The sequence below is a fragment of the Natrix helvetica genome (assembly GCF_964273705.1).
Source record: "Natrix helvetica genome assembly, chromosome: 12".
In the NCBI taxonomy this organism is placed as follows: Eukaryota; Metazoa; Chordata; class Lepidosauria; order Squamata; family Natricidae; genus Natrix; species Natrix helvetica.
Window position 1 is genome coordinate 12,150,526 of NC_138556.1, and position 26,947 is coordinate 12,177,472.

A 26,947-nucleotide genomic window follows, 5' to 3' on the forward strand; every position below is an offset into this window, starting at 1 on the left:
CGTCAATCTTTTCCTCCTTTCCCCAAAAGCATGATGGCCTTTGACATTCTCCACTGTCTTCACTTCCCAGCCACCACATCCAAATTTCTCTCTGGGTTGTTGCAGTTGAGCTAATTAAAACCCATCCCCTGCCAGCTACAAGGCAAGGGTGGAATCTGCACCCCCCTCCCTGATCCTTTTAATCATTCTGCCCTCTCCATTTTGCAAAAGGCCATCCCATTCCACCTGGGAGGTGGCCGTAGCAGGAGGCAGAGGCCCCAGCATTTGCCATCTATGGATTCCTTAGCTCTGACAGATTTGCTTGCATAAGCAGGAGAAGTTTGCTGACAGGCCTTTTTGGCTCCCTCCTTCCCTCCAGCTGCCTCCCTTCCTACAGAAACACATCAGAGTTAATGAGGCTGCCTTGAACGGGTCACCCCATTGTTCCATGGCTCTGCCCACGTGCCCATTGCACAAAGGGACTCCCTGGCCCAGCATCTCCTTTGTGCCTGCTTCTCTGTAAAAGCAGGAAGGCTCAATTCGGAGAGTTCTTAGATTCTCCTGTAGACCCTAACACTAAATTCTTTTTTTTTCAGTGCTGCCAACTGGGGCAAGGGGTTTTTAAGAAGATGTTGGATAACCCTTTGCCTAAAGTGGTGGAGGGTTTCCTGCCTAAGCAGGGGGTTGGACTAGAGGACCTCCAAGGTCCCTTCCAACTCTGTTATTCTATATTCTAAAATAGTCAGAATTGAAAATCAGTTACCAGTTCTCAATCAGAAATATTCAGCCCTGGGTGATGATGCACCATTGATGAGTGCAAACTTAAACACCCTATGTTAGGTTTTGGATTCTTCAGCGTAGATTGCATACTTTTTCCATTAGAGAATCAGATTCTGGATGTTGCACAGCTGAAAGACAGATCAAAAATCAGTCCTGACAGTTAAGCACTTTTCAGGAGCTTGGAAGGTATTGATGCTGAATGAGGGCCTATTGCCAGAAAAAAAAGCTCTCTCCAAAACGCACCCTTATGTCTCCTTTGGTGAGCCTGTCCTGGTTTTTTGTTCTGTATCTTTTAAAAAAATGGGTATGTATCCAAAAGCAATTTGAAGGGGGAGCATTAAGCAACCTACACTATGTCATATTTCATGGAATGCAAGCAAGTGTTAACAAGAATTCCGTGTACTGAACATTGCATACATTTTTCTACAAATCATTTGCCCAAGTGACCAATTGTATTTTCTTGTTTTTCTGTCTTTCTCCCCCATTCCAGTCACTTTTGCTAAGCTTGCAAATCAAGGAAGATCCGATCCCTTGGGATTCAAATCTGCAATCAAGGTGCTGATCAGAAGTCCCTCCAATATCCCTCCAATAATACATCCCCCTAATACGGAGAAGAGTGCAGATGATGGATGACGTGAGAAGCCTTTTGGGGAACAAGCCAGAATGTCATTTTACGACCGCTCGAAAGCTTTCTTAATCAGCGACACCATCGTGCCACATCTTAATTGCTGGATGCAACAACACATCCTGAGATGCTTGTTACAGGCTTTTTATTGGAGAATGCCTTGAAAATATAACATTCATTTGACACACACCCCCACTCCTCCAATAAATATATTTTACTGTATTTTGATGAGGGGCGGGGAAGCTTTGTTGTGTTATTTTATATGCCGTCTCTGCTCGAATAGCATAGGATAGCATAGCATAGAAAATAAGAGAAGGAATAGAATAGAATAGAACAGAACAGAACAGAAAATAGAATAGGAGAAGGAATAGAATAGAATGGAATGGAATGGAATGGAATAGAATAGAATAGAATAGAATAGAATAGAATAGAATAGAATAGAATTCTTTTTTGGCCAAGTGTGGTTGGACACAAAAGGAATTTGTCTTTGGTGCACATGCTCTCACATTTAAAAAAAAGATACATTCATCAAAAATCATAAGATACAACACTTAGTGATAGTCATAGGTTACTAATAAGCAATCAAATTATACTAGGAAACAAAACAGTATAAATTTGAAAGATACAAGCAACATGGTCATAGCAATAAGTGGGAGGAGATAGCTACTAGGAAAAAGATAGATACTAGGAAGAAAGAGAAGAATCATAGTAATACAGTCTTAGTAGGTAATGTGACAGTGCTGTGGGAATTAATTGTTTAGCAGAGTGATGGCATTCAGGGGGAAAAAAACTGTCCTTGTGTCTAGTTGTTCTGGTGTGCAGAGCGTGTCGTTGAGGGCAGAAGTTGAAACAATTTATGTCCGGGATGTGAGGGGTCTGTAGATATTTTCACAGCCCTCTTTTTCACTTGTGCAATATACAGGTCCTCAGTGGAAGGCAGGTTGGTAGCAATTGTTTTTTCTGCCATTCTAATTATCTTCTGAAGTTGGTGTCTGTCTTGTTTGGTTGTAGAGCCAAATCAGACAGTTGTAGAGGTGCAGATGACAGATTCAATATTTTATATGCCGGCTCTGCTCCTTTCTAAGCAGAAGAGAACAAGGGTTGAGGTTTCACTAGGAGTCAGATCCTGATAGTTCTGTTTCTCTAATCTTGGAAGGATGGAGGTCAGCTTTGGTTTGAAAATAGTTTTCATGGTCACAAAAGTATTCACTGCAAATTGCTTTGGGTGATGTGAAACATTCCTAGATCCTCAAACAGGTTCCTGGCTCTCAGTGTCAGATCTGGAGAATGGAACCAGATCTTTAAAGCTCTCCTTTCCTGAGATATCCTGGCAAGGATGTAGAAGACTTAGAGGGAATTAAATGTATTAATGTTCGCTGGGTCTAAAAGGCATGGATAACTAGTAGGATATATATATCCAAATTCAACAAAATCATCAGAAGGTCTCTAGGGAATGCAGAGCCTAAGGGGGATATATATATATATCCCCCTTAGGCTCTGCATTCCCTAGAGACCTTCTGATGATTTTGTTGAATTTGGATAGCAAAACGCAATGCTGCGGAATTCTTTGGCTAGGAAAACCGCTGAAAATAGGCGCGGCAACCTTCGTAGGATGTATTGCTAGAGGTACAGGGATGAAGAGAGTTCAGATGAATCTTTTCACACAAATTATTGAATGGTTTTGCGGGATGCAGTGGCTCAGTGGCTAAGATGCTGAGCTTGTCGATCAGAAAGATCGGCGGTTCGGCGGTTCGAATCCCTAGCGCCGCATAATGGAGTGAGCCCCCGTTACTTGTCCCAGCTTCTGCCAACCTAGCAGTTCGAAAGCATGTAAAAAATGCAAGTAGGAAAATAGGGACCACCTTTGGTGGGAAGGTAACAGCATTCTGTGCGTCTTCGGCATTTAGTCATGCCAGCCACATGACCACGGAGACATCTTCGGACAGCGCTGGCTCTTCAGCTTTGAAAAGGACATAAACCCCATCCCCTAGAGCTGGGAACGACTAGCACATATGTGCGAGGGGAACCTTTACTTTTATTGAATGGTTTTAGACCTCCGAATCAGATGCTTTTAAATAATTTTGAAATACCTTCCGGGGGTGCACAGATACCTGTATTAAACCGATTTTCCAAATCGGAAATCTTAATGGGATTGGCAATCAAATAGATGATTCAAATTTGATTTTTTTTAAAAAAAAATTGCTCCCATCTACTCCTTGCATTTTTATCATCAATCCCACAAAGGGCAGGAGACATCAGTGGTGCCTCAACTAATGTTACAGCCACTCCCCAGCCTTCTGAGATCAGGACACTAAAAATTATAAAGGAGGGGTAGCCTCCATTTGAAAAAAAGTGTCCAATTCACAGCCTGGATTGAAGATTATGCTGCTACCGTAGTTTTGAAAAATTGAACTTGTCATTGGGTAGAATCCATATTTTTTTTTCCCAAATAAAAAAATGATTCTTGAGTAGATGTATGTTAAGAATCTCTTTGGCAGGGAAGATTTTGCAAATGCTCTTTTAATCACACTCCAGTAGGATTTTAAAACACCATTGCCAAATTCTCCAGCTGTTTTGTATTACAGCTCCTAATCCTTGACTTACGACCTGCAATTGAGCCCAAAATTTCTATTGTTAAGTGAGACATTTGGTAAGTGAGTTTTGCTTCATTTATTGACCTTTCCTGCCACTAAATTCATCATTGCAATTGATTATTTTGTGAACCTTTCTTGCCATTAAATGAATCTTTGCAATTGTTCAATGAGTCACATGGTTGTTAAGTGAAACTGGCTTCCCCTATTGACTTTGATCCGCCTGTAGAAATCAAAAGACAGAATAATAATAACAGAATATCAAGAGTTGGGAGGGACCTTGTAAGTCATCTAATCCAACCCCTTGCCCAAGACATCCTATAGAAAACGACATCTAGAGAAAGGGGTAACTTAGTGATAGTCCATCTATTTTGTTTTAGAATAATGTCCAGTTCCATTTCCTGTAAGGTTGGGGGGAGGGAAACCCTTAGCTTCAATTATTAGAAACTGGTCAGTCTAAAATAAACAGGCTGAGATGCATTGTGGTTTACTTTCCAGGCACAGGTCAAGTCCAGCCGGCTTCAGAATCCTCTGCAACTCGCAGGGTTTCTGCAAAGTAAACCCAGAGTTTGCTGAGATGGTTGATGTTGAAGGACTAAAAGCCATTATTTTAGAGTTAACGTTAAACTGCCCTTTAGATGTTTTGGGAAATTGTAATTATCCACATAGAATCCTGCTTCCCTTGAAGATTCTGTCTTGTGTCCTGTGGTTTGTTTTGAGCAACTCTGACTGTCTGGTGCTTCTTCTTCATAGGGAAATAAATCTTGTCTTTGGGGTAATTCTAGAGAGGGGGCCACAGCCGTTGGCCATCATTTTAGAGTTTGGCCAAGTTGCAGATGGCTCCGGCTGGAGTTTCTTCCACTTCTCTCTCGTTGTGTTAGGAGCCTTCAAGGCTCAGATCCAGAGCATTACGAGGTTAGGTCCCTGGCCTACATTTTTTTCCCCTGGTGGCTCAATTTCCCTTGCATTGGCACAGCCTTGCCTCCTGTCTGCCTGACTTCATGTCACTGACTCATTCTCAAACCACAGAGCATCGGCTGCTTGCATGACTCACAAACAAAAGTGTGTCAGATAAAAAGTGGGGCTGTTTGGAGAATTCGAGGGTCAGAAAGACACCTGAGGCTGCCAAGAAAAAACAATAACAGAACAAAGCTGGAAACAGGTCTGTAAAACACAAGTAAGGCAACTTTCTTGCTTCCATTATCCTGGCTTTGTTTTACTAAGTTTGTGAAGTTTGGAGCATGGTAATATCCCATGCAGACCACATCTAGGATCATCAACTGTGGCACGGCAATATGCTATGGTGGCGCAGTGGTTAGAGTGCAGTACTGCAGGCTACGACTGCCGACTGCCGGCTGCCTGCAATTTGACAGTTCGAATCTCACCAGGCTCAAAGTCAGGGGTGGGATTTGAATTTTTTTTACTACCCGTTCTGTAGGTGTGGCATGGCTTGGTGGGTGTGGCAGGGGAAGGTTACTGCAAAATCTCCATTCCTTCCTGATCAGCTGGGACTCGGGAGGCAGAGAATAGCGAGGCCAATCAGAGGTGGTATTTATTGGTTCTCCAAACTACTCAAAATTTCCGCTACCGGTTCTCCAGAACTGGTCAGAACCTACTGAATACCACCTCTGCTCAAGGTTGATGAAGTCTTCCATCCTTCCGAGGTGGGTAAAATGAGGATATGCTGACTCTGTAAACAGCTTAGAGAGGGCTGTAAAAGCACTGTGAAGTGGTATACAAGTCTAAGTGCTCTTCCTTCCTTCCTTCCTTCCTTCCTTCCTTCCTTCCTTCTTGCACATTGGTTACAATGCAGTATTCCAGGCTAACTCTTCATGTTGCCAGGAGTTTTTTTCTTGACTAGCTCAAGGTTGACACAACCTTCCATCCTTCCAAGGTGGGTAAAATGTGGACCCAGATTGTTGGGGGCAAGAGACTAACTTTGGAAATCGCTTAGAGAGGGCTGTAAAGGTGAAATGGTCTAAGTGCTATTGCTAGGTGCTATTTGGTTGACTTTTATTTTGCATTGGCCATCTGTGGTAGGAGCCAGAATTTTCAAGAGGGTGTAAGAACCATCTTCTCTGGAAAGCCTCACCCACAGGTGAGAACTGAGAACCTGCTTAGCTTCTCTCTGCCTTCTGCCCTGTTCCCAAGTTCTTGCCTGCAGGCATTCAAGCCTACTTCTCCGCTGCTGTACAAAAAAAAAACAAAAAAAAAAAACCAGCCCAAACCAAAACAACCACAAAGAAATTCAGGAATGTGGAAGGCAAATTTACATCTTGCTTAATCATAGTCCATTGGGGCTGCGCTGGATCTATTTACCTGCTATTATCTGCAGGAAGAAATATTTTCATTCAGGCACATGGAACGATTTCGGCAGCACCTGAAAAGTTATTTGTTGCTTTGTACAAAGAAAGTCTTTTTTTTTTAACCTTCCACGAGATTGAAATTGTGAACTGGAAGGAAGAAGTTCCTAGGCCATCAAGAATAGAATGACAGAGTCGGAAGGGAGGTCTTCTAGTCCAACCCCTTGCTCGGGCAGGAAATCCTACCATTTCAGACAAGAGCCTGTCCAGCCTCTTCTTAAAAACTTCCAGTGTTAGAGCACTGGAGCACTGAAAGCAAACCGTTCCGTTGGTTGATTGCCCTCACTAATAGGAAATTTCTCCTTACTTCTAAGTTGCTTCTTGCCTTGATTAGTTTCCATCCACTGTTTCTTGCCTTGCCTTCCAGTGTTGGCGCAGTCACAACTTCTGGAGGGAAGTCGTTCCATTGATTCATTGTTCTAACTGTCAGGAAATGTGAATTAATGTCAGAGTTGCTCAGATTTAGGTCAGGACCAGAGAGATATAGGGACATGGTGGCTTAGTGGCTAAGAGACTGAGCTTGTCAATCAGAAAGGTTGGCGGTTTGAATCCCTAGCTCCGCGTAACCGAGTGAGCTCCCGTCACTTGTCCCAGTTTCTGCCAACCTAGCAGTTCGAAAGCATGTAAAAATGCAATGTGGAAAATTGGGAACCACCTTGGTGGGAAGGTAACAGCGTTCCATGCGCCTTTGGCATTGAGTCATGCCGGCCACATGACCACGGAGACGTCTTCGGACAGCCCTCGCTCTTCGGCTTTGAAACAGAGATGAGCACTGCCCCCTAGAGTCAGGAATGACTAGCACAGATGTGCTAGTCATTTACTTTTAGAGAGAGAGAGAATATTATTCCTCACTCTGTCTTTTGCTCTTCTGTGTGCAAGATCTCAACCTTCACTCGACAGAGTCAAGGATGTTCTACTACAATTTCTGCTTGGGACAAGGGTAGTATTACTCGCCCAGAAGAAGAAGAGGAAACAATAAGTTTGACCTTCTGGAAAATTACACATTCACTCAAATTGCCACCCCAACAAGGGGGGGAAACAAGGTGAGCTGAGCCGCTGGTAAACAAGATCTATGCTACAGAGGCAGAAAAGAAATCTGTCTCCACCCCAGTGTGTAAGAAACAAGCAGGTACAGGAGCAGCGAGCAGGTTTCAGCAACTAGCCAGTCAAGCCATTGGAACAGATCTCAAGTTGGGGAATCCACAAAGGGTCGGTGGAGAGCGATCCAGGTGCAAGCCGAATCCTCAAACTTCTCCAGGTAAGTTTCAAGCGAGCTAAGACTTGTTCTGCATCTCCAAGTCATTTGTTCCTCGAGCAAATGAGGACATTTGAACTTCTGCTTCTTGTCGTGATGGAAATTCCTCGTTACACAGTCAGGGACTGGATTGTATTCTCGGGGATCTAAAGCAGAGATGTCCAACTGGTTTAGTCTTTGGAAGAAAATAGGGAGAGAGGTCTAGGACAGAATTGAAATTGGGCTTGTTCCTCTGTTAAGGGCAGACAAGGTTGTGGGTCATTGGCAAGAGACAGTTGTCTGTCCCCCCCATTTTTTTTCCTGTGTTAATACCTACAAGTCAGTACAAATAGGAGGGGGCTTGGAGCCGGATACTTAAGGAGTTGGAGAGTTGGATTTAGCCCTGGAATTTTAAGCTGTACACTGAATGTCCCGTTTCTGGCAGTGTACCGTATTTTTTGGAGTATAAGACGCACTTTTTTTCCTCAGAAAAGAGGCTGAAAATCTGGGTGAGTCTTATACACTGAATACAGCATTTTTTGCCTCCCAAAACCCCACCCCCTTCACCAAAATGGCCATGCAGAGCCTTTAGGAGGCTTATAAAGTGCTCCCGGGGAGGGCAGAAATGAGCGAAAAACGGGCTGTTTTTTGCTCGTTTTTTAGGGGGCCCACCTCTCCAGGAGCACTTTGCCCTCCCCAGCCCCCAGGAGCACTCTATAAGCCTCCTAAAGGCTATTCATGACCCAGCTGGGCCTTCTGGCTTGAATAAGAATTGTGACCTGCCACTGCCTTGTTTTGCATTATTATTATTTTTTTGTCTGGAGACTGACACCTGCAGTAAGCAGTTATCAAAGGTCTTTTTTTTAAAAATCTGCTTTCAGCACCATCTGCTAATATTTGCTATCTGGAAAGATCCCAGGGACTGGGAATCTTTTCAAAACAAGCCTCTGGCCAAAATAAGAGATGTAAAAACCCATTGATGTCCAAGCCAAACAGCTCCTTAATGGCTACTTGTGTGTGTGTGTGTGTTAGAGGAATTCCAGCTTATATTGGAACAATTTTTCTAACTCTTTTGGCCCAACTGGCTACTTAATAAATGAGCTACTTTCTAAAGAGGCAAAAAGAAAACACAAACACCTTTTGGAATGTACTGTAATTAAAGACATTAAACTTTCTTCTTTCTGTGCAGGATAATGTGGCACCTGCTAAATTTCTCCTTTTAAGAGGAGCAAACATAGACTCCTTAAAAGAAACAGATTTCGCTGCACAGTGTCGGTTTGTTGACTTTAAATCTTGCAAGCTAAACTTTAAATCTTGCCAGCTCTGAAGTCTGAGAAGAGCTAAACAATATCTCTTCCTTGGCATTGTTCCTGTCCTTTCTCTTGCCTCTTGTACTACTAGGTTTTCTCTGTCCAGAAAGCAGTTCCTTCCCAAGTGAAGATGTGCAAGCATCTGTCTCATCATAGGGAATTTCCCACCCAGTCTAGAATAGAATAGAATAGAATAGACTGGAGTTGAGTAGAGAAGAGTAGGGTAGAGTAGAGTAAAGTTGAATGTAATAATAGAGTAGAGTAGAGTAGAGTAGAGTAGAGTAGAGTAGAGTAGAGTAGAGTAGAGTAGAGTAGAGTAATAGGACAGGACAGGACCAAACATGGACCTTGGAAGTCTTGTAGTCCAGCCCACTGCTCAAACAGGAGAACCTGTACTATTTCAAGTGGCTGTCTAGTTTCTTCTTAAAAACCTCCAGTGACAATTTCTGAAGGCAAACTATTCCACTGGTTAATTGTCCTCACCGTTAGGAAGTTTCTCCTTAATTCCAGGTTGCTTCTCTCCTTGATTAATTTCCATCCATTGTTTCTTGTCTTGCCTTCTGGTGCCTTGTAAAATAATTTGACCCCTTCTTCTTTGGGGCAGCCCCACAAATAGTGTAATACTGCTATCACATCACCCCTAATTCTTCTTTTCTTTCATGTTAGAGAAACCACATCGTAGCTTATCTTTTCTCTTCTACTGCTTTAGGAGAGAGAGAAAGTGCAACCTTTCCTTGTGCCTAATCATTAAAATAAATGATAACCCTCTTCCAAACTCTGCATCATCCTAGTTCGTGCACTGCATAAGCTATGGTTCACTAAATTATATTTCCATAAATAAGTGATTGCCGAGGGGAACAAGTAATGCTGTGCCATAAATCACGGTTTATATGCCATAATGACTGGCTTTGCAATAAAGACCAAGTCTAAACCAAATCTTCTCTCACGGCAGCTTTGGTGCAGTTGTGAAAGTGGTCATGGTAGGTTTTCTCTTAGATAAGTGAACAGGTAGTCAAAGCAAGGATATGGTGTCACTATGGACAGGTTTTTTTTTAGGAGTTAACAGTAGGCCTCATCCGACAGATGTATGGCACCAGCCTCTTAATAAGGTTGTGTCTCCTGATGTCAGGCGTTCTAAATACCATGTATGAAATCATCAGAGACCAAGGCAGAATCATCCTTAAAGTTCCCTTTTAATCATACAGGCAAGTTAGCACGTCTATGGAATTCCAACTCTAATGTTCTTCCTGGAATTCCACCCAGTTGAAAGTTCATGATCCTATCCCCACACGCACAAATCCATCACATGTTCCAATCATCATCTTCCACGCTGGCATCTACACCCCTCTGCTTCCGGTCAGGTGTCGAGGTGCAGAGACAAAAGATGACCTTGAGCTTCTATAAAAGAATGACAACAATACATTCCACAATTCTACTCCTTTCTATTCCCCCCTCCCAACTACTACACTAATGAACCAGCATAGGAAATTAATAGAAAGTGTGGCAGGCCAAAGATCCTAAAAGAAACATAACTACAGGCCTGACACCTGATCTTCACTGATTCAGTTTCCATTGTTGAACAGCCAAGCCTGTGAGAAGCTTCTTCCTAAAAATTTCACATATTCAGAATCTCGGTTAAGTCCAGAGGTGGTATTCAGCCGGTTCTTACTTGTTCTGGCAAACTAGTAGCGGAAATGTTGAGTAGTTGGGACAAGCGGCAAATACCACCTCTGGCTGGCCCTGCCCCCATCTATTTGCTGCCTCCCAAGTCCCAGCTGATTGGCTGGGTCTTCTTCTGTTGGCCTGCACAGGAGAGCAGAGATGGAAAACAGGTTAATGGGGTGGGGAGGGAATGGGGATTTTGCAGTATCCTTCCCCTGCCACGCCCACCAAGCCATGCCACGCCCACCAAGCCACGCCCACAGAACCAGTAGTAAAAAAATTGAATCCCACCAATGGTACATTCTCAGAGACTCTTCCCATCCTGCTTACAATCTTTTTAGACTGTTGCCTTCTGGCCGAAGATACAGAACGATTAAAAGTAGAAGACCACACGTCTTCTGAGTGGCTAAAGGGTCACCATCAGTGAGCTATTGGACAGCACTACTTGGTCTGTTGTGTGGATGCTTGGGTGGTTTAAGGGTGGGGAATTTTGGGGTGGGTGGAGGTGTGTGTGGGGATTGTCATGTGTGTCGGGCCTGGTCTCTGAGTGCTATGTGAATGTCGTTTTACACACGTACAATGACAATAAAGTAAAGTTAAGGTTAAGTCCCACTTACATAAATGACAACTGATTGCATTTGAGTGAACAGGATGGAAAGTTTCTTGCTTGCTGATTTATCTGGGAGTGCAGGGGATTTAAAGAGATGAGACTCGGGATGGGGGTCGCAGGCTTGGCAAGCACAAGCACATGAAGGCACTCTCATGGCTTCTGCACAGTGTCCTCTGCTATACTTGGGCATCGTCCTCTCAAAGCAAATTTCCTCGAGGAGGGTCACTGTTGTGAGCTATCTACACAATGGTGGACCTCCTCGACCATTAAAAGAAATAAGAAAGCTATTCGATGAGAGATGATAATAAGGCAGCATTTTCCAGCGAAGCTCGAAGGCACTTGCTGTATTTCCACATGAGTATGGAATTAGTGGCTTACTAATAGAGCCAGCTGGCAGTAGGCGAAGTTCTAAACCAGGGGTGTCCAAACTTGGGAACTTTAAGACTTGTGGACTTCAACTCCCAGAATTCCCCAGCCAGCATGGCTGGCTGGGGAATTATGGGAGTTGAAGTCCACAAGTCTTAAAGTTCCCAAGTTTGGACACCCCTGTTCTAAACATTCGCTTTGGCATTGAGAGACGATAAACAGTTGGACTTGCGTTTTCCATTGTAAAGAAGAGAATTCTGACTCTCTCTTCCTCCTCCTTCTCCTCTAACTTCCAAATCAAACAGGCTGAAAATCTATGTTCTGCCTTCCACTGGAGAACCTAGTTTGCCCAAGAAGAGTAACAGTGGCCTTTTCACATAGCTGCTTACGGAATTCAAAAGCTGGTTAGTTCCGTTTGGAGCAAGTAGCCATCTCTTCAGGGACCTGCGCTTCCATATCTTGAGTGATTTCTTCATCTTTACATTGAGGAAAAAACCTTATAGGACCTTTTCAATTCTTCCTGAGCTGAGATATATTGAGTTGTACTTTCTAACATCTTGCAAAAGTTGACTGGTTAGGAAAAAATGGTCCATATCAAGATGGAGCTGGGGTGGGGTGGGGAAGACACATTTAACTAGGCTACAACGTGGTTTTACATTTTGTGTCCAGTAGGTATCGGAACGGTGGCTCGCGGTGGCTCAGTGACTAAGACGCTGAGCTTGTCGATCAGAAAGGTCGGCAGTTCGGTGGTTCGAATCCCTAGTGCCACGTTAACAGAGTGAGCTCCCGTTACTTGTCCCAGCTTCTGCCAACCTAGCAGTTCAAAAGCATGTAAAAATGCAAGTAGAAAAATAGGAACTACCTTTGGTGGGAAGGTAAGAGCGTTCTATGCACCTTCGGTGTTCAATCATGCCGGCCACATGACCACAGAGGCGTCTTCGGGGACAGTGCTGGCTCTTCGGCTTTGAAACAGAGACGAGTACCACCCCCTAGAGTTGGGAATGACTAGCACATATGTCCGAGAGGTACTTTTACCTTATGTATGGGAAACTCAGTCATTATCTTTGTTTGTTGTAAGAACCAAGAAATGTCATGTATTTGTTTGGTACTGTGTGTTATGGAAACACAGGAATTTTGCGTGTTAAGTGACTTTAAGGTTTAGCATGTTGTCAGAACTTGCAATAACCAAATCAATCTGGCTGGCTGGCTGGCAAGAGAAGAAAACTACACACACACACAAACACACATATATTTACTATGGCACCAGGTTTATGCTGTAGCCTAAGACTCCAGATCTGCATTTTTTTCTCTGCAGGAATCCAATCATAGCTTTGTGCTGTCTAAGAATGCTGCCTAATATTGTTGGCCTTGTCTTATCCAGTATAATTGTTAAGAAGTGGTTGAGCACCCTTTGTGTTTAAAATGCCATTGACGTGTTTACTGCAATGGCTCATAATCTTTTCGCCTACCTGCCCAGCAATTATTTTAAGCTAAGTCAACAGCAGTGGCAATTAGGCAATGGTGTATTTGTGCTTTAGAATAATTCTCATAGTCTTGCTGGAGCATAGCTGGCTGAATAGGATGAAAAAGCTGTGGAAAGGTTGGTGTTCTATTTAGTTCTCATTTAATTTATATCATAAGCATTCTGAGTTGTCTAAAGCAATGCTTCTTAACCTTGGCAGATGTGCGGACTTAGAAACTCTTAGAATTTCCCAGGAAGACTAGATAATTCCAGCAGTTGAAGTCTACCACCTCTTCAACTTGTCACGGTTGAGATACACTGGTCTAAAATATTAATCAAACTGTTTCTTTCATGGTTAGAGTGTCTTTGATCTACAGCTATTCCCTTTCTAGCCTGGCATTTTTCTAGATGTGTTGGCATTGGAACTCTCAGACTTTGCAGCCAGCATGTTATGATGGTTGCATGTTATGATGTTTGCATGTTATGATGTTTGCTGTTTGCAGTTGTTGCAGATGTGTGTCCAAGAGATCTAAAGGGCACTAGATTGGAGAAATATATTAGAACTGTCTCACCCCTGCATGATGCAGTTATGGGTATCCTTTTCTATCTCCTCACTGGGAATTATACCTGCCTTGAGCACCAGTTTTAAAAGACAAATAATATTATACCTTCAAGTCACAAAGGCTTATGGCACAATTTCAAAAGGTCTTTGTAAGTAGTGACGTCATACATTTGAGGGAAGCTTCTTACTTGTCCTATAGTAGCCTGTTTTGTAAGGGCTGAGAGAAAGGAAAGATGGTATCGGAAAGGTGAAGAGAGGGAATAAAAGGGATGCCAAGAAAAGCGAGGGAAGCATGCCAAAGAAGAGAGAGAGAAAGGATGGCCCCGCCTATTTTTCTTTGTGGTACCAGTCAGGGTTGACATGCTTCAGCTTCCAAACTAATTACTCCCGTGAATACGGTAGAATGAGTCAAAATTTGCCTGAATCTTACTTAGCTATAAGTAAGAATCACGTAAATTTTGACTCATTCTACAGTGGGGTATGGTGGCTTATTGAGAGTAGAGTAGAGTAGGGGGTGGAGGTGGAGGGGAGGTGGAAGTGGAGGTGATGTGGAGTGGAGTGGAGTAGTGTAGGAGGTGGAAGTGGGGGTGGGGTTGGGGAGTGGCGTGGCATGGCGTGGCTTGTCATAGAGTAATGTAGAATTCCTTATTGGCCAGGTGTGATTGAACATACAATAAATTCGTCTCTGGTACATCAGCTCTCAGTGTACCTACAAGCAACAAATGATAAATAATGATCATAATCATAAAATCCAATCATAAATCATAACATACAACGCTCAGTGATAGTCACAGGATACTAAATAATTGACATATGTCACAATAGGGCACAAATATTTCCTGACAGTTAGAACAATTAATCAGTGGGCACAAAAAATCAGTGGAACAGCTTGCCTCCAGAAGTTGTGAATGCCCCAACACTGGAAGTCTTTAAGAAGATGTTGGATAGCCATTTGCCTGAAACGGTATAGGGTTTCCTGCCTAGGCAGGGGGTTGGACTAGAAGACCTCCAAGGTCCCTTTCAACTCTACTATTGTATTGTATTGTATTGTATTATTGTATTGTATTGTAAATAATCAATATAAATCATGAGATACAAGCTACAAAGTAATAGTCATAAGAAACTAAGGAAATAGATAACAGGAAAGTAATTTCAGGCTTTTGTAAGCTATGAATTAACTATAGCCAGAACCATTAGTTTAGTTGTGTCTTTGCCTGCTAGAAGTAACACTTCTCTAACATGCCATAAGTTCACCACAAATACTTTCTTATATACAGTAGATTGGTTAATAGATTGTGGTTTTGATACTTGGCTACAATACCTTGCAAGATACTAATATCCAGGAAGGTGATATGATATTTAGCTTAAGCAGTGATTAGGAGAGTCTGGACAAATGACCAGAGATAAGCAAAGTTCATTATATATAATAATAAAACACCCCACCCATATAAGGTAGACAATTTACATGATAATGGAGCGGAATTAAATAGGGCATTGTTTTGTGAGCATGTGTAATTCAATCAGTAAGCATTTCTCTTATTTTTGTTTCCTGTAGTAAATTATACAAAAATAACTATGCTTGATTTGTGATGTGCTCCTTGGGTGTGAAATTCAGAGGCATCCTTTTCTGCTTTTGTACAGAAATAAAAGTTTGGTCTTTCCTCAATCTTGTGTGGATATTGGCTTCTATGCACCACCTTCTCATACGAAGCCAGACCTCTGGCCATAGATAGTAATCAGCAAGAAAAAAAACAACTATTAAGACTTTCATTAAGATTTTCTTTCAAATTTCTCCTCTGGATGCCTTGACTATCTGATGGAGGACAGGAGGAGAAGATGACATTTTCAACTGGGGGACTCATTTATGGAGGACTATCACTGAACATTCTCCCCTTTCTTGTTCCTAAATTTTTAAAATCTGGAATATTTCTTTTTCTGCTATATTGCGTTATTTTATAATTAATGCTCTATCCACTGATGCTCTATTGTCTTGAAGGCCTTTTGAAAATGTGCTGAATATGTTTATTTGGAGATCACTATGATCAGTCTGTCTGTCTGTCTGTCTGTCTATCAGTCATCATCTATCATCCCTCTACCTACCTACCTACTATCTACCACTATCATTTCTTCTCTCTCTCCCTCCTTCCCTATATTCTATTATGTATCCATCCATCCATCCATCCATCATCCATCCATCCATCCATCCATCCATCCATCCATCCATCCATCCATCCATCCATCCATCCATCCATCTATCTATCTATCTATCTATCTATCTATCTATCTATCTATCTATCTATCTATCTATCTATCATCTATCTACCGTGTTTTCCCAAAAATAAGACAGGATCTTATTTTCTTTTGACCCTCAAAATAAGCATGGCCTTATTTTCAGGGAGGTCTTATTATTTTTGAGGTGCAGGAGGAGGCAAGCGTGGTCACCTCAGGGCTGCTGCTGTGTTGCAGTATTTTCAGGGGAGGGCTTATTTTATCACATGAGCTCAAAAGCCCAATTGGATTTATTATCCAGGGAGGTCTTATTTTGGGGAAAACAGAGTACCTACCTACCTATCTATCCATCTATCCATCTATCTATCCATCCATCCATCCATCCATCCATCCATCCATCCATCCATCCATTCATGCATCCATCCATCCATCATCTATCTATCTATCTATCTATCTATCTATCTATCTATCTATCTATCTATCTATCTATCTATCTATCTATCATCTATCTATCTATCTATCATCTTTTTTCTAAAACATATCGCCCAGAGATGATAATGGTTCACTAATTCCTAGGTTAAAGGCAAAATCCATCGAATATATCGCCTAGTAGTTTATCATGACAAATCACCTTCTAGAGGAGACAGCCGGCATAGAAATTTAATAAATAAATAACCAATAAGTCAAGTAATATAACATACTCTGCATCTGAAAGAACTACACAATTCTAGGGGTTGTTTTTTGTTTTGCTTTGTTATTGTGTGCCATGGACTTTCATCTTAAAAGTTTGCAAATGCTCATTCTTTGTCTGGTGCATGATCAAACCACTCTTTTTGTCTCAAGGGTGTGAGCTTTAAGATATGCGCACTTAAAGCTGAAATAGATTTTGAAGCCGGGGGATAACTTGAGACAGAGTTCTCTTGTTCCCACATGAATCTTCAACCACATGAGTTAGTGTACTTGCACAAGACTTTTTATTTTCATTGTTTCTTTCTGTGTTTTTATAATGCCAAGTAATTTCAATACTAAGCCCACGCAAAGGGTACATAAAAGGTGAGGCAGTACGGGCAAACGTAAATGCAATTTCTTTTACCTTTGTGCAGCCAAGTTAAGCAAAGGGAAACATTAGCGTATTACTTAGTCATACAATAAAGCTTAATGTTGCTTGATGCTCCTTTTTTAATATAAAACATACATGCATGAAGGTTGAATGATTCCTCCTCATGTGATTCTTCCTGTCTGCAGGTTTTCAGAAGACAAAGAAGCTCAAGAGACCTTTATGCATCCAATGATGTTTCTGGCCATCGGAATACTTTCTGTCTTATTTATGCTACCTGCTCAACATATGGGTAAGAACTGTTGTGTTGTGGCCCTCCAGCAGCCAACAGAGCTGGCAGCAGATTCAGACAGTGAGGAGGTTGGGGAGGAACATGGGCCAGTCCTGGAGTCTGGGGAAGGCTCTGATGAGGGCTCTGTGTCGGAGGCAGAGAGGGGGGGCCAAGGCTGTCTGGCAGTTATCGGCTGCCTTCAGAGTCAGACATCAGTGAGGCAGAGGAACAGCTGGAGCCTCTTCCCAGTGTGCGCATGCACAGAGTTGCCAGATGAAGGGAACAGCTAACGAACAGGGGTCGACTTGGGAGTAAGGCCACAGGTGGATGATGAATGGCCCCTCCCAGAGGAAATAAAAGAGGAGCGAAAGGGGAGTGGAGTTTGCAGGAGACAATTAGTTCGCTTGATTGGTTCGTTACTCTCCGAGACTCCTTGTCAAGTTTTGCAGATATCGGCCTGGCAAACTCTCCAAGCCAGATAAGGTCTGTGACTGTAAATCCTCCCTTGAAAGACTTTGCTGGATGTGAATGAGCAGAATCCACAGTAAATTAATAAAAAGTTTTTTTGCCAAGACAAGGAGTTTGGTTCATGCTCTCAGGAAGCCAGAAAATGTTGCATGCCAATGACCATGGCTCAGTGTTTCAGTGAAGAAAATCCCTATGTTAAAAGCAACATCCATTTAATATCTCTCTTGGTTTATCATGGGAGATGTTAAAAACACTGCGGTAGTAACGTCGCCCCTTTTTTCCCCCATGGTCTTATATGCTACCTGTTTGTTTTCTCTGACTTTTAAAGAAGTGTGCTCAGAGTTGTAAGATCTCCTGAGCTACAACTAAAGCTATCTGTTCCTTTTCCTATTTCTCAGTCTACTGAAAAGTCAGTGTTTCTTGATATGATCTTGTGATAGACCAGGAAGGTGCAGGGGGGAGGGGAGGGAATTCCTAGCTGAGTATTAAATCATGGGGACATTTGCACTGGATGAGAGATTTCATTTGTGTTGGGAGGCAACTAGAGAATGGACAAAGAGAAAGAGACACTAAGAGAGAGGTTGTAAAACTGTCACTGTCGCCCACTGGAGTTTGCAATCGCTTTCTTTGATTTATCTTCCAAGCTTGGCCATTAACCATCTGTGCAACTTAAAATTGCCCCCAACCCACCCTTGAATTACTGGCTTTTGATGGTAAGCTATTAAAATGGTGCCTTCTGTTCAGTCATCTGGGCATTTCCTCGTCGAAGCCAAAGTAGGGATATTCTAGACTAGAAGTCCTCAACTTTGGAATGTTGAAAGTCTGTTTAGGACCTCTTGTAAAATGGTAAGGGTGGCCAGTTATAAAACACCCTTTTATCTGAAGACAATTAACAGCCTTTTATTTTCTAAGTATGCCTCTGGAATGCCTCCTTGGAGAGCTTAAGGAGAGTGAGCCAGGGAACATAGTGGCCAGTCTTTACTCTCTTGAGCAGGTCAAGGTGTCCAGCTAGTGTGGCGTTTCGCCTCCCAAGAGCTTTTGACCATCACAAAAATAGTTAGATTAGAATAAGATGGGGTAGAGATTTTTTTTATCTCTTGAAACGGCTCCACCATGGTCCACATATCAGGAATTATTCCCCTCTTTTTAAAATATAATTTATATTGAAGAAAAGTTTAACAAGATAAAAACAACACAGATATTTAAAAAAACCAAGGAAAATAAGAGTGAATAAGTAAGCTAGAAAGAAAAGAAAGGAAGAAAGAAAGAGGGAGGGAGGAAGGAAGGAAAGGAAGGAAAGAAGGGAAAGAAAGAAAAGAATGAAAAAGAAAAAAAGAAAATGGAAATAGAAAGGAGAAAGGAAAAAGAAGAAAAAAGAAAGAAAGCAGAGGAGAGGAGAGGGAGAGGAATTTCTGAACTTTTGGATAGCAGTTATAAATGCAATTATATTTTACTCTCTCTGAGATTACGTCATATTTTCCTTCTTTCCATAAAATAGCCTTCCTAATCCTAGAACCCATAAACACTAATTTGTTTTTCTCTTTTTTCCCCTAAAGATTCCATAGGGGGTAGGAATTATTTCTCAATGTATTGGAAGTTGAACAACAACGTTGTATGGATTGCTGTAGAAAACTGCCTTGGCCCCTTGAAAATAAGAGTTATTTCTTATATGCTTAGCCAGATATATTGTTTATTTTTACGCAAACAAGTATAATATAGTTTAAAGTCCAGTCAAGACTAGTCAACCTCCAGGGCATCTTGAAGTTGTCAGTCTGGAAGGAGGGAAGGTACACAATAGAAGATAGGAAATAAGCTTTTGTTTTCCTTTAAGGAATGTTCTCTATGCATGAAATCGATTTTGTTACGCGTGTTAGAGTGTATTGTTCATGTGACATTATTTCAAGTGAGAGCCAGCCATTAGAATTAGGGAGAAAATAGCAAGAGAAACCACAATTTTTCCATCAACAATTTTGGACCATAGAGGGGAATTTTAGCATGTGCAGCTCTTCTATCCCTGAGTAATAAGTCAGGATATTTGTAGAAGTGTCAGGGACACGGTGGCTCGGTGGCTAAGACGCTGAGCTTGTTGATCAGAAAGGTCAGCAGTTCGGTGGTTCGAATCCCTAGCGCTGCGTAACAGAGTGAGCTCCCATTACTTGTCCCAGCTTCTGCCAACCTAGCAGTTCGAAAGCATGTAAAAATGCAAGTAGAAAAATAGGGGCCACTTTGGTGGGAAGATAACAGCGTTCTGTGCGCCTTTGGTGTTTAGTCATGCTGGCCACATGACCACGGAGACGTCTTCGGACAGCACTGGCTCTTTGGCTTTGAAACGGAGATGAGCACCGCCCCTTGAGTCGGGAACGACTAGCACATATGTGCAAGGGGAACTTTTACCTTTACCTAGAAATGTCATCTCCTCCTCCGGACACAATTAAAGGAAGAGTACATTTTGGTTACTTCTGGTTACTGCAGTTGGAAGTTCAGCTAAGTACAGGTTCATGAAACCTCGAGTGAGCACATTTGACAGATCCATTTCAGAGCTGAATACAGGCAGGAAACTCTGGGGGAAATTCTCTGTTCTTGCTTTATCCTTCCAATGGCATAGAAGAATTCTGTCAGTTGGAGAAGTTCTCAAATACTTGGCTCGGAAGCTATTTACAGTGAAAGTGAATCCACATTGGCTCTTCCTAAGGAAATACGATTCTCATTTCTGTGAGCTGTGGGGAAGGAATTAGCAGCTTTGCTTAGGCTTAAAGAGACATAACATATGGTACATATGGTGAGAGAAGGGTTTTCCCCCAAATTTATATTTATTTTTAGTTAGTTAGTTAGTTTAGTTAGTTAGTTATTTGTCAAGCATGTATAAGATGACAGATATAAGTATAAACATGATTATGAATACATGAAATGGATACGAATAAATGGGGATATTAGGACAGGGATGGTAGGCACTTTGGTGTGCTTATGCACACCCCCTTACAGACCTTTTAGGAATGGGGTGAGGTCAACAATAGACAGACTAAGGTTAAAGTTGTGGGAGTTTGGGGAAGAAACTACAGAGTCAGGTAGTACATTCCAGGCATTGACCAACTTTCATGAGTTGAAATTGGGTCTAGTCCAACGTTTAATCGACCTCAAGGTCACACATTCACTTTCTTCACCATTGCCTTCATCCATTGTAGGCCAGTGCATTTTTTTTAAATCATGAAGGATGCTGAAGCCACATGACATCCAAGCATGATGGATTGGAAGTCCATCCCTCTATGTTTCAGCTGAGGCACAAGTGTAGGAAAGTGTAGGTAGCGTTCCAGATTGAAGATGCCATGCTTTCTCTGTGATTCTCCAAGATCCACTGTGGGCAATACCATCCTTAAAATTATCTCTGCCTTCAGTCCACATTTTCATTTTCTCTCTGCTTCCGAACTCAGCAGCTTCAGAGATGGTTCCTTTGTCTTCTGAGCTTAATGGACTTGTGTTCTAGGTATCAGATAAAGAAGCCCATGTTCGTTATAGTTCCCTTTGTGTGTGCCAACAGGAATGGTCCCGCCTTGTCCCCATTTGGATCCAGAACTGAAACTCTGGCAGCCAGGACACGATGAAGAGAATCGCGTGAACATTAGCCAAGGCCAAAAGCTTCTCTTATCTTCTTCTGCCACCGTTCATTCCATTGTCATCACAAATGGAGGTAAGGATGGTTTGATGGAAAGCCATAGCATATGTGCTATACTCAGAATGCAGAGCAGCTTACTCGGTTCCTTGATGAAGACCTTCCTTTCTTGAAAATAAGCTTAATATTCCTAAAACGGTTTTTAAAATTCATTCTTTGATATATTTTTTATGAAACCCCTAAGAATAGAGTAGAGTAGAGTAGAGTAGAATAGAATAGAATAGAATAGAATAGAATAGAATAGAATAGAATAGAATAGAATAGAACAGAATAGGTGGAACGGAATGGAACAGAATAGAATATAATTATTTATGGCCAAGTGTGATTGGACACAAAGGGAATTTGTTTTTGGTGCATATACTCTCAGTGTACATAAAGTAAAATAAAATAGAATACATTCATCAAGAATCACAAGATAAAATAATATAAGATAATCATGTTAAGATAATTATGTGATGCTTTTTATTCTAATAAGCATCTAATTTCCTGTTTAGGTTAAATATCAACTTATTTAGCTGAATCCACCTCTTCCAGATTGACCTAGAACAGAGTTTACCTCATGCTGGCTTGGGAATTCTGGGAGTTGAAGTCCGCATGTCTTCAAGCTGCCAAGTTGGAGAATCATTGAATTGAGTGATGAAATGCATTATGGGACAATTAAGTTAATCAAATACCTCTGGACTTGCTCAATTGAGTTAATGTCCGATATAGAGTGTGGATTCCAGGCAGACGAGCTGTATTCGAGGATTGGTCTGGCAAAGGTTTTGTATGCCCTAGTTTGCAGTACAATGTTGCCGGAGAAGAGGCTTTGCAAAATTAAGTTAACAACTCTTAATTCCTTTTTTGCAATGCTGTTAGAGTGAGCTCTGGATCGTTTGAGATGACTACTCCTAGGTCCTTGACTTACTTCATTATTTATTACATTTGTTTTGGAGAGAATGCAAAATTCCTTTTTAATTTGTCCTAAAACAAAAGCACATTCCTTATTCCAGAATCTCAGGCAAGCAATGCTTCATGCCTCTCTCTGGTATTCTAGTTTGCCTGTGCCAGGTGTAAGTATTACAACGCTGTCTTGGCTAATGACTGGATTCGGTACAGACAGTTTCAGTTATTTATACCGAGGGCAGCTTTACATAAACAGCATCACCCAGTAAACATTTTGCTGGACTTCCTCGCCTGAAGGTTGGTTGGCCTCTATTTATGGGGAGATTTATGTTGGAATGCTGCTGCTCCCTACTAAATGAAAAGACGGAGGGAAGTCATGCAACGCAGATACAAATATAGCATTGTCAAGATAAACAGTGTTAAGTTTAATATGGATAAAACCAACTTTGGTTAATATCAGGGTAGAAATTCTGGGGGAAAGATGTCATCAGGTACCTTGTCTGCAGCTAAGCTTGTTTTGTTGTCCCAGTTGGAAAAAACTATAAATTTGATTGTTGTGTTTCTTTTCCACTTCCTTTTTTCAATGTTCTCCTAACCATTCACCGAGTGTCCATAATTATAGGATGGGTAAAGGCGCAGTCGGCTATAAAAAGGCACTGTACTGCAGGCTAGTGGTGCCAAGAGACCTGGCTTGAGGAAGTTCTTATTCCCTACTTGTCTTGTAGAATGGAAGGAGGCAAACCTTTTAGACCAGGAGTCTCCTGTCTAAATCTGTGGGCTGCAGCCATAAGGGATTTTGCAACCGGGCTGTGGAAACAGCTCTCTGCGCACGCCCTGCGTTTACTTACCTGCATTCAAAATAGGCCGCGTGGGGACTCCTGGGAGGGGAGGGGCAGGGTGGGCAGGGCCAGCTAGGATTTGCGGGTTCTCTGAACTGCACAGAATCTTAGCTAGAGGTTCTCCCGAACCCTTGCAAACCCCCAGCAGCCCACCCCTGATACAAACAATAATCACCAAACGACAGCGCTAACCGATCGGATTTTTTTTCCCTTCTGAAAAAGAGAAAGTCTTTCTTTTCAGGGAATTTGTTTGGAGAGAATCCAGCAAGGAAGGAAGGGCGGGGGGGGGGGTGGGAATCAGAAGATTAAAAATCTGCATTATAGACCATGGTTTATCATTTGCCTTCCTTCAAACGAGGCACGATTGAGAAGTCCAAGCAGGGATAATAGAGAAGGAAAAAATCTTAACTTTGTGGTATAGTTTTAAGTCAACCCACTTAAATACCCCTTTTGCTTCTCCTCTGTTAGGAAAACTGGTGATTAAAGATAACACAGCCCCTATTGTTCTGCGTACTCGTCATATACGGATAGAAAATGATGGAGAACTACATATCGGGAGTGAGAGCTGCCCTTTCCGGAGCAGTCTGACAATCATCTTATATGGACGGTATGTAATTAAATCAACCTCATCCATAATTTTGAAGATTACCCCCACAAGCCTTTTCTTTCTAGGTGGATGGATGGAGGAGCAGAGATCTGGTACATTAGACACCAAAATTACTACAATGCACTAGGAAGAATAGAATAGAATAGAATAATAGAATAGAATAGAATAGAATAGAATAGAATAGAATAGAATAGAATAGAACAGAACAGAACAGAACAGAACAGAACAGAACAGAATAGAATAGAATTCTTTATGGACACACTTGGGCATATCATCAGCCAGGGCTGAATATTTCTGGTTGAGAGCTGTTAACTGATTTTCAATTCGGACTATTTTAGAATATAGAATAGCAGAGTTGGAAGGGACCTTGGAGGTCTCCTCATCCAACCCCCTGCTTAGGCAGGAAAACCCTACACCAATTCAGACAAATGGTTATCCAATCTCTTCTTAAATAACTTAATAGAGAGGATACTTAATTTGCAGACATAACTCCTCATCCAAAGTTGGACCTTGCAGAAATACAAATGATTACGAATCAGAACTGATATCGCCATGAATAAAAAAATAGCCTGAGTTAAAGATGATTAAGAAATTGAAATGTAATTGAAATTACCTAGGTTTTTCTGGTGGAGAGTTTTAGTTTGAGGTTCCAATGGCACGATAGGGGTTAGATGTGACCCTATCATCACCCAGACAAAATTCTGTTCTTATATGTTCTTAATCAACCTAACCCTCGGGTTATATTTGGAGGCAAACTTCATTGCAAACTTTTGCAATTCTGAGATCGCAAAAGTGACTAATTGAGAATCAGAATAAGAATAGTACTTCCAAAGATATATCTTCAGGGGCAAGTAGACTTGTCTGGGAGACTTCTTCAGATCTGGACCGTCTGACTAGGATCTGTTTGAATCTTTTTGCTATTTACTAGTTAAACAATAGTAGCTTCCCATGTAGAATTCTTGCATCATAAATCCTGCTTCTTTTGGTGTGGAAGTGAAAGAATTTCATTTTTCTGCCCTTTCCTATTTCTGTTGCGATGTAATAAATGGTCTTCCTTTATTTTTCGGATTGCTGCTTTCAGAAAACATTTATTCATCATCCTTTATTTGATGATTCCAACTGATGGCTTTATAATACACTCGGTTTATTTATTTTTTGGCACTCTTCAACTATTGCTGTACAGCAATTCCCAAAGGTGAGAAATAAAACGCTATTCAAATTCACCCCACAGGGCTGATGATGGCAGCCAACCTGACAGGTACTTTGGGCGAAAGTTCATTGGCGTCTTTAACGGCGGGAGTCTTGAGGTTCACGGTGAGCGAAAGCTATCCTGGACCTTCTTAAACAAGACTCTGAATCCAGGGGGATTGGAAGAAGGGGGCTACTACTTCGAACGAAGCTGGGGGCATCGTGGGATCATCGTCCATGTTGTTGATCCCAAGACTGGAGCTGTCGTCCATTCTGACCGGTGAGTTCAAACTCTTTCCCTATTTCAGCCAATGCAAGCAAGCGTTTCTCTTTCCTTCTTTACATTGTTTGCTTGAGGTCCAAAAACATATTCTCAGCCGCTCTGATCTCACGGGCCAAACAGAATTGCAAAAACACCATTCATAAGTTGTACTATACTTTTTCAACGAGGGACGCGGCGCAGGGGTGGGTTCCGTCCAGCACTTCTGCCAGTTCGCTCGTGTGCTGCTTCACACGCATGCGCACTGCAATTAAAATTGTTCTGCGTATGTGCAGAACTGAAAAACAAGATGGCGCCGACTGGGGAAGCAGTTCAGGAGCGTGGCAGGCCTGGGTCACTACCGGTTCCAACGGCCCAGACCACCAAACCACTACTGGTTCAGTCAAACCGGTCCGAACTGGTAGGAACCCACCATTAACGTGGTGGCTCAGTGGCAAAGAGGTTGAGCTTGTTGATCAGAAAGGTGGGCATTTTCGCAGTTCGAATCCCTAGCGCTGCATAATGGAGTGAGCTCCCATTACTTGTTCCAGCTTCTGCCAACCTAGCAGTTCGAAAGCACATAAAAATGCAAGTAGAAAAATAGGAACCACCTTTGGTGGGAAGGTAACAGAGTTCCGTGCGCCTTTGCCATTTAGTCATGCTGGCCACATGACCACGGAGACGTCTTCGGACAGCACTGGCTCTTCAGCCTTGAAACGGAGATGAGCACTGCCCCCTAGAGTTGGGAATGACTAGCACACATGTGCGAGGGAAACCTTTACCTATATTTTTAGAATAATACATTAGCTGCCCCAGGCGCTAATTTTGGTGGGATTTGGTCCTGCAAAACATTTCCTGAGTTGACAGCCTGAATATGTTCCCACAAATCATTCAATCATTTAAATCATTTAAATCAATGATGATCATTCAATCATTTAAATAAATGCTGATTTGATGTTGGCTTTAAGCTTTGGATGTGCACCATCATTTTCAAGAGTGTATGAATGTTTCTTCTTGTGAACTAGTTTGAAAAGGCCAAGGGAATTTAGCTAAATAGAAAAGAAAACAGATCATACACAGGATGGTGACCGTCCCACTAAAAAGAAAGTGTGTGTATGTTTTGTGTGTGTGCAATTGTTATTCCTTCAGGACTTCATTGCAACATGCATTGTATTTTCTCCTCCACTATTATTCTCACCTTGTGAGTTAGGTTGCATTTTAGAGTAATACCAATAGCATTTAGACTTATAGACCGCTTCACAGTGATTTACAGCCTTCTCTAAGCGGTTTGCAGAGTCAGTTTCTTGCCTCCAACAATCTGGGTCCTCATTTTACCGACCTCAGAAGGATAGAAGGCTGCATCAACCTTGAGCCTGGTGAGATTCGAACTGCCAAATTGCAGTCAGCCGGCAGTCAGCAGAAGTAGCCTGCAGTACTGCGCCCTAACCACTGGGCCACCACATCTCCTGAAACCTAAACATGGATCTCCAATCCCAATGCAACACTTTAACCCCCGTGCTGCACTGTCTCTCACACTTCATGACCAACGTGCTTCCTAACTACTAAATTAACCCTTCATCTGGGTTGCATGGTGCATTGAACCCAATAGACTAAATTCACACAAGATGTAAAACCAGAATAGGAGCTCGGTAAGGTTAATGCTAATCAAGCTTAGTATGTTGGGCAAATTCACTGACCATTTCTCTACCTGACTTGGTCAAGGGGTTTTGTGCAAACACAGTTTGTGAATTGCAGGATGCAATATATTGAGATTTTGGAATGGGCTGGGGCTGCAGGTGAATATAGAAGGGGTGGATGGAATGGGTGTGGTTTAGGCAGGGAGAATAGCTGGAGGTCAAAACCCACACTTTTTCCTTAAACTTCATTCTGAAGTTGATTGCCCCTTCTACTTTATCAGGCTTAAAATTACAGT

The 26,947-nt window shown here is 42.0% G+C and overlaps 1 protein-coding gene across 1 annotated transcript in view; it reads left to right on the forward strand.

The window, feature by feature from the left end:
• The window catches only part of CEMIP (cell migration inducing hyaluronidase 1), a 139,571-nt gene that overhangs the window by 55,571 nt on the left and 57,053 nt on the right, over positions 1-26,947 (forward strand). Inside the window, exons 2-5 of the mRNA XM_081964966.1 lie at positions 17,019-17,122; positions 21,105-21,254; positions 23,429-23,567; positions 24,799-25,035. Coding sequence (XP_081821092.1) covers positions 17,053-17,122; positions 21,105-21,254; positions 23,429-23,567; positions 24,799-25,035 — 596 coding nt within the window. The 5' untranslated portion in view covers positions 17,019-17,052. The remainder of the gene's footprint in view (positions 1-17,018; positions 17,123-21,104; positions 21,255-23,428; positions 23,568-24,798; positions 25,036-26,947) is intronic.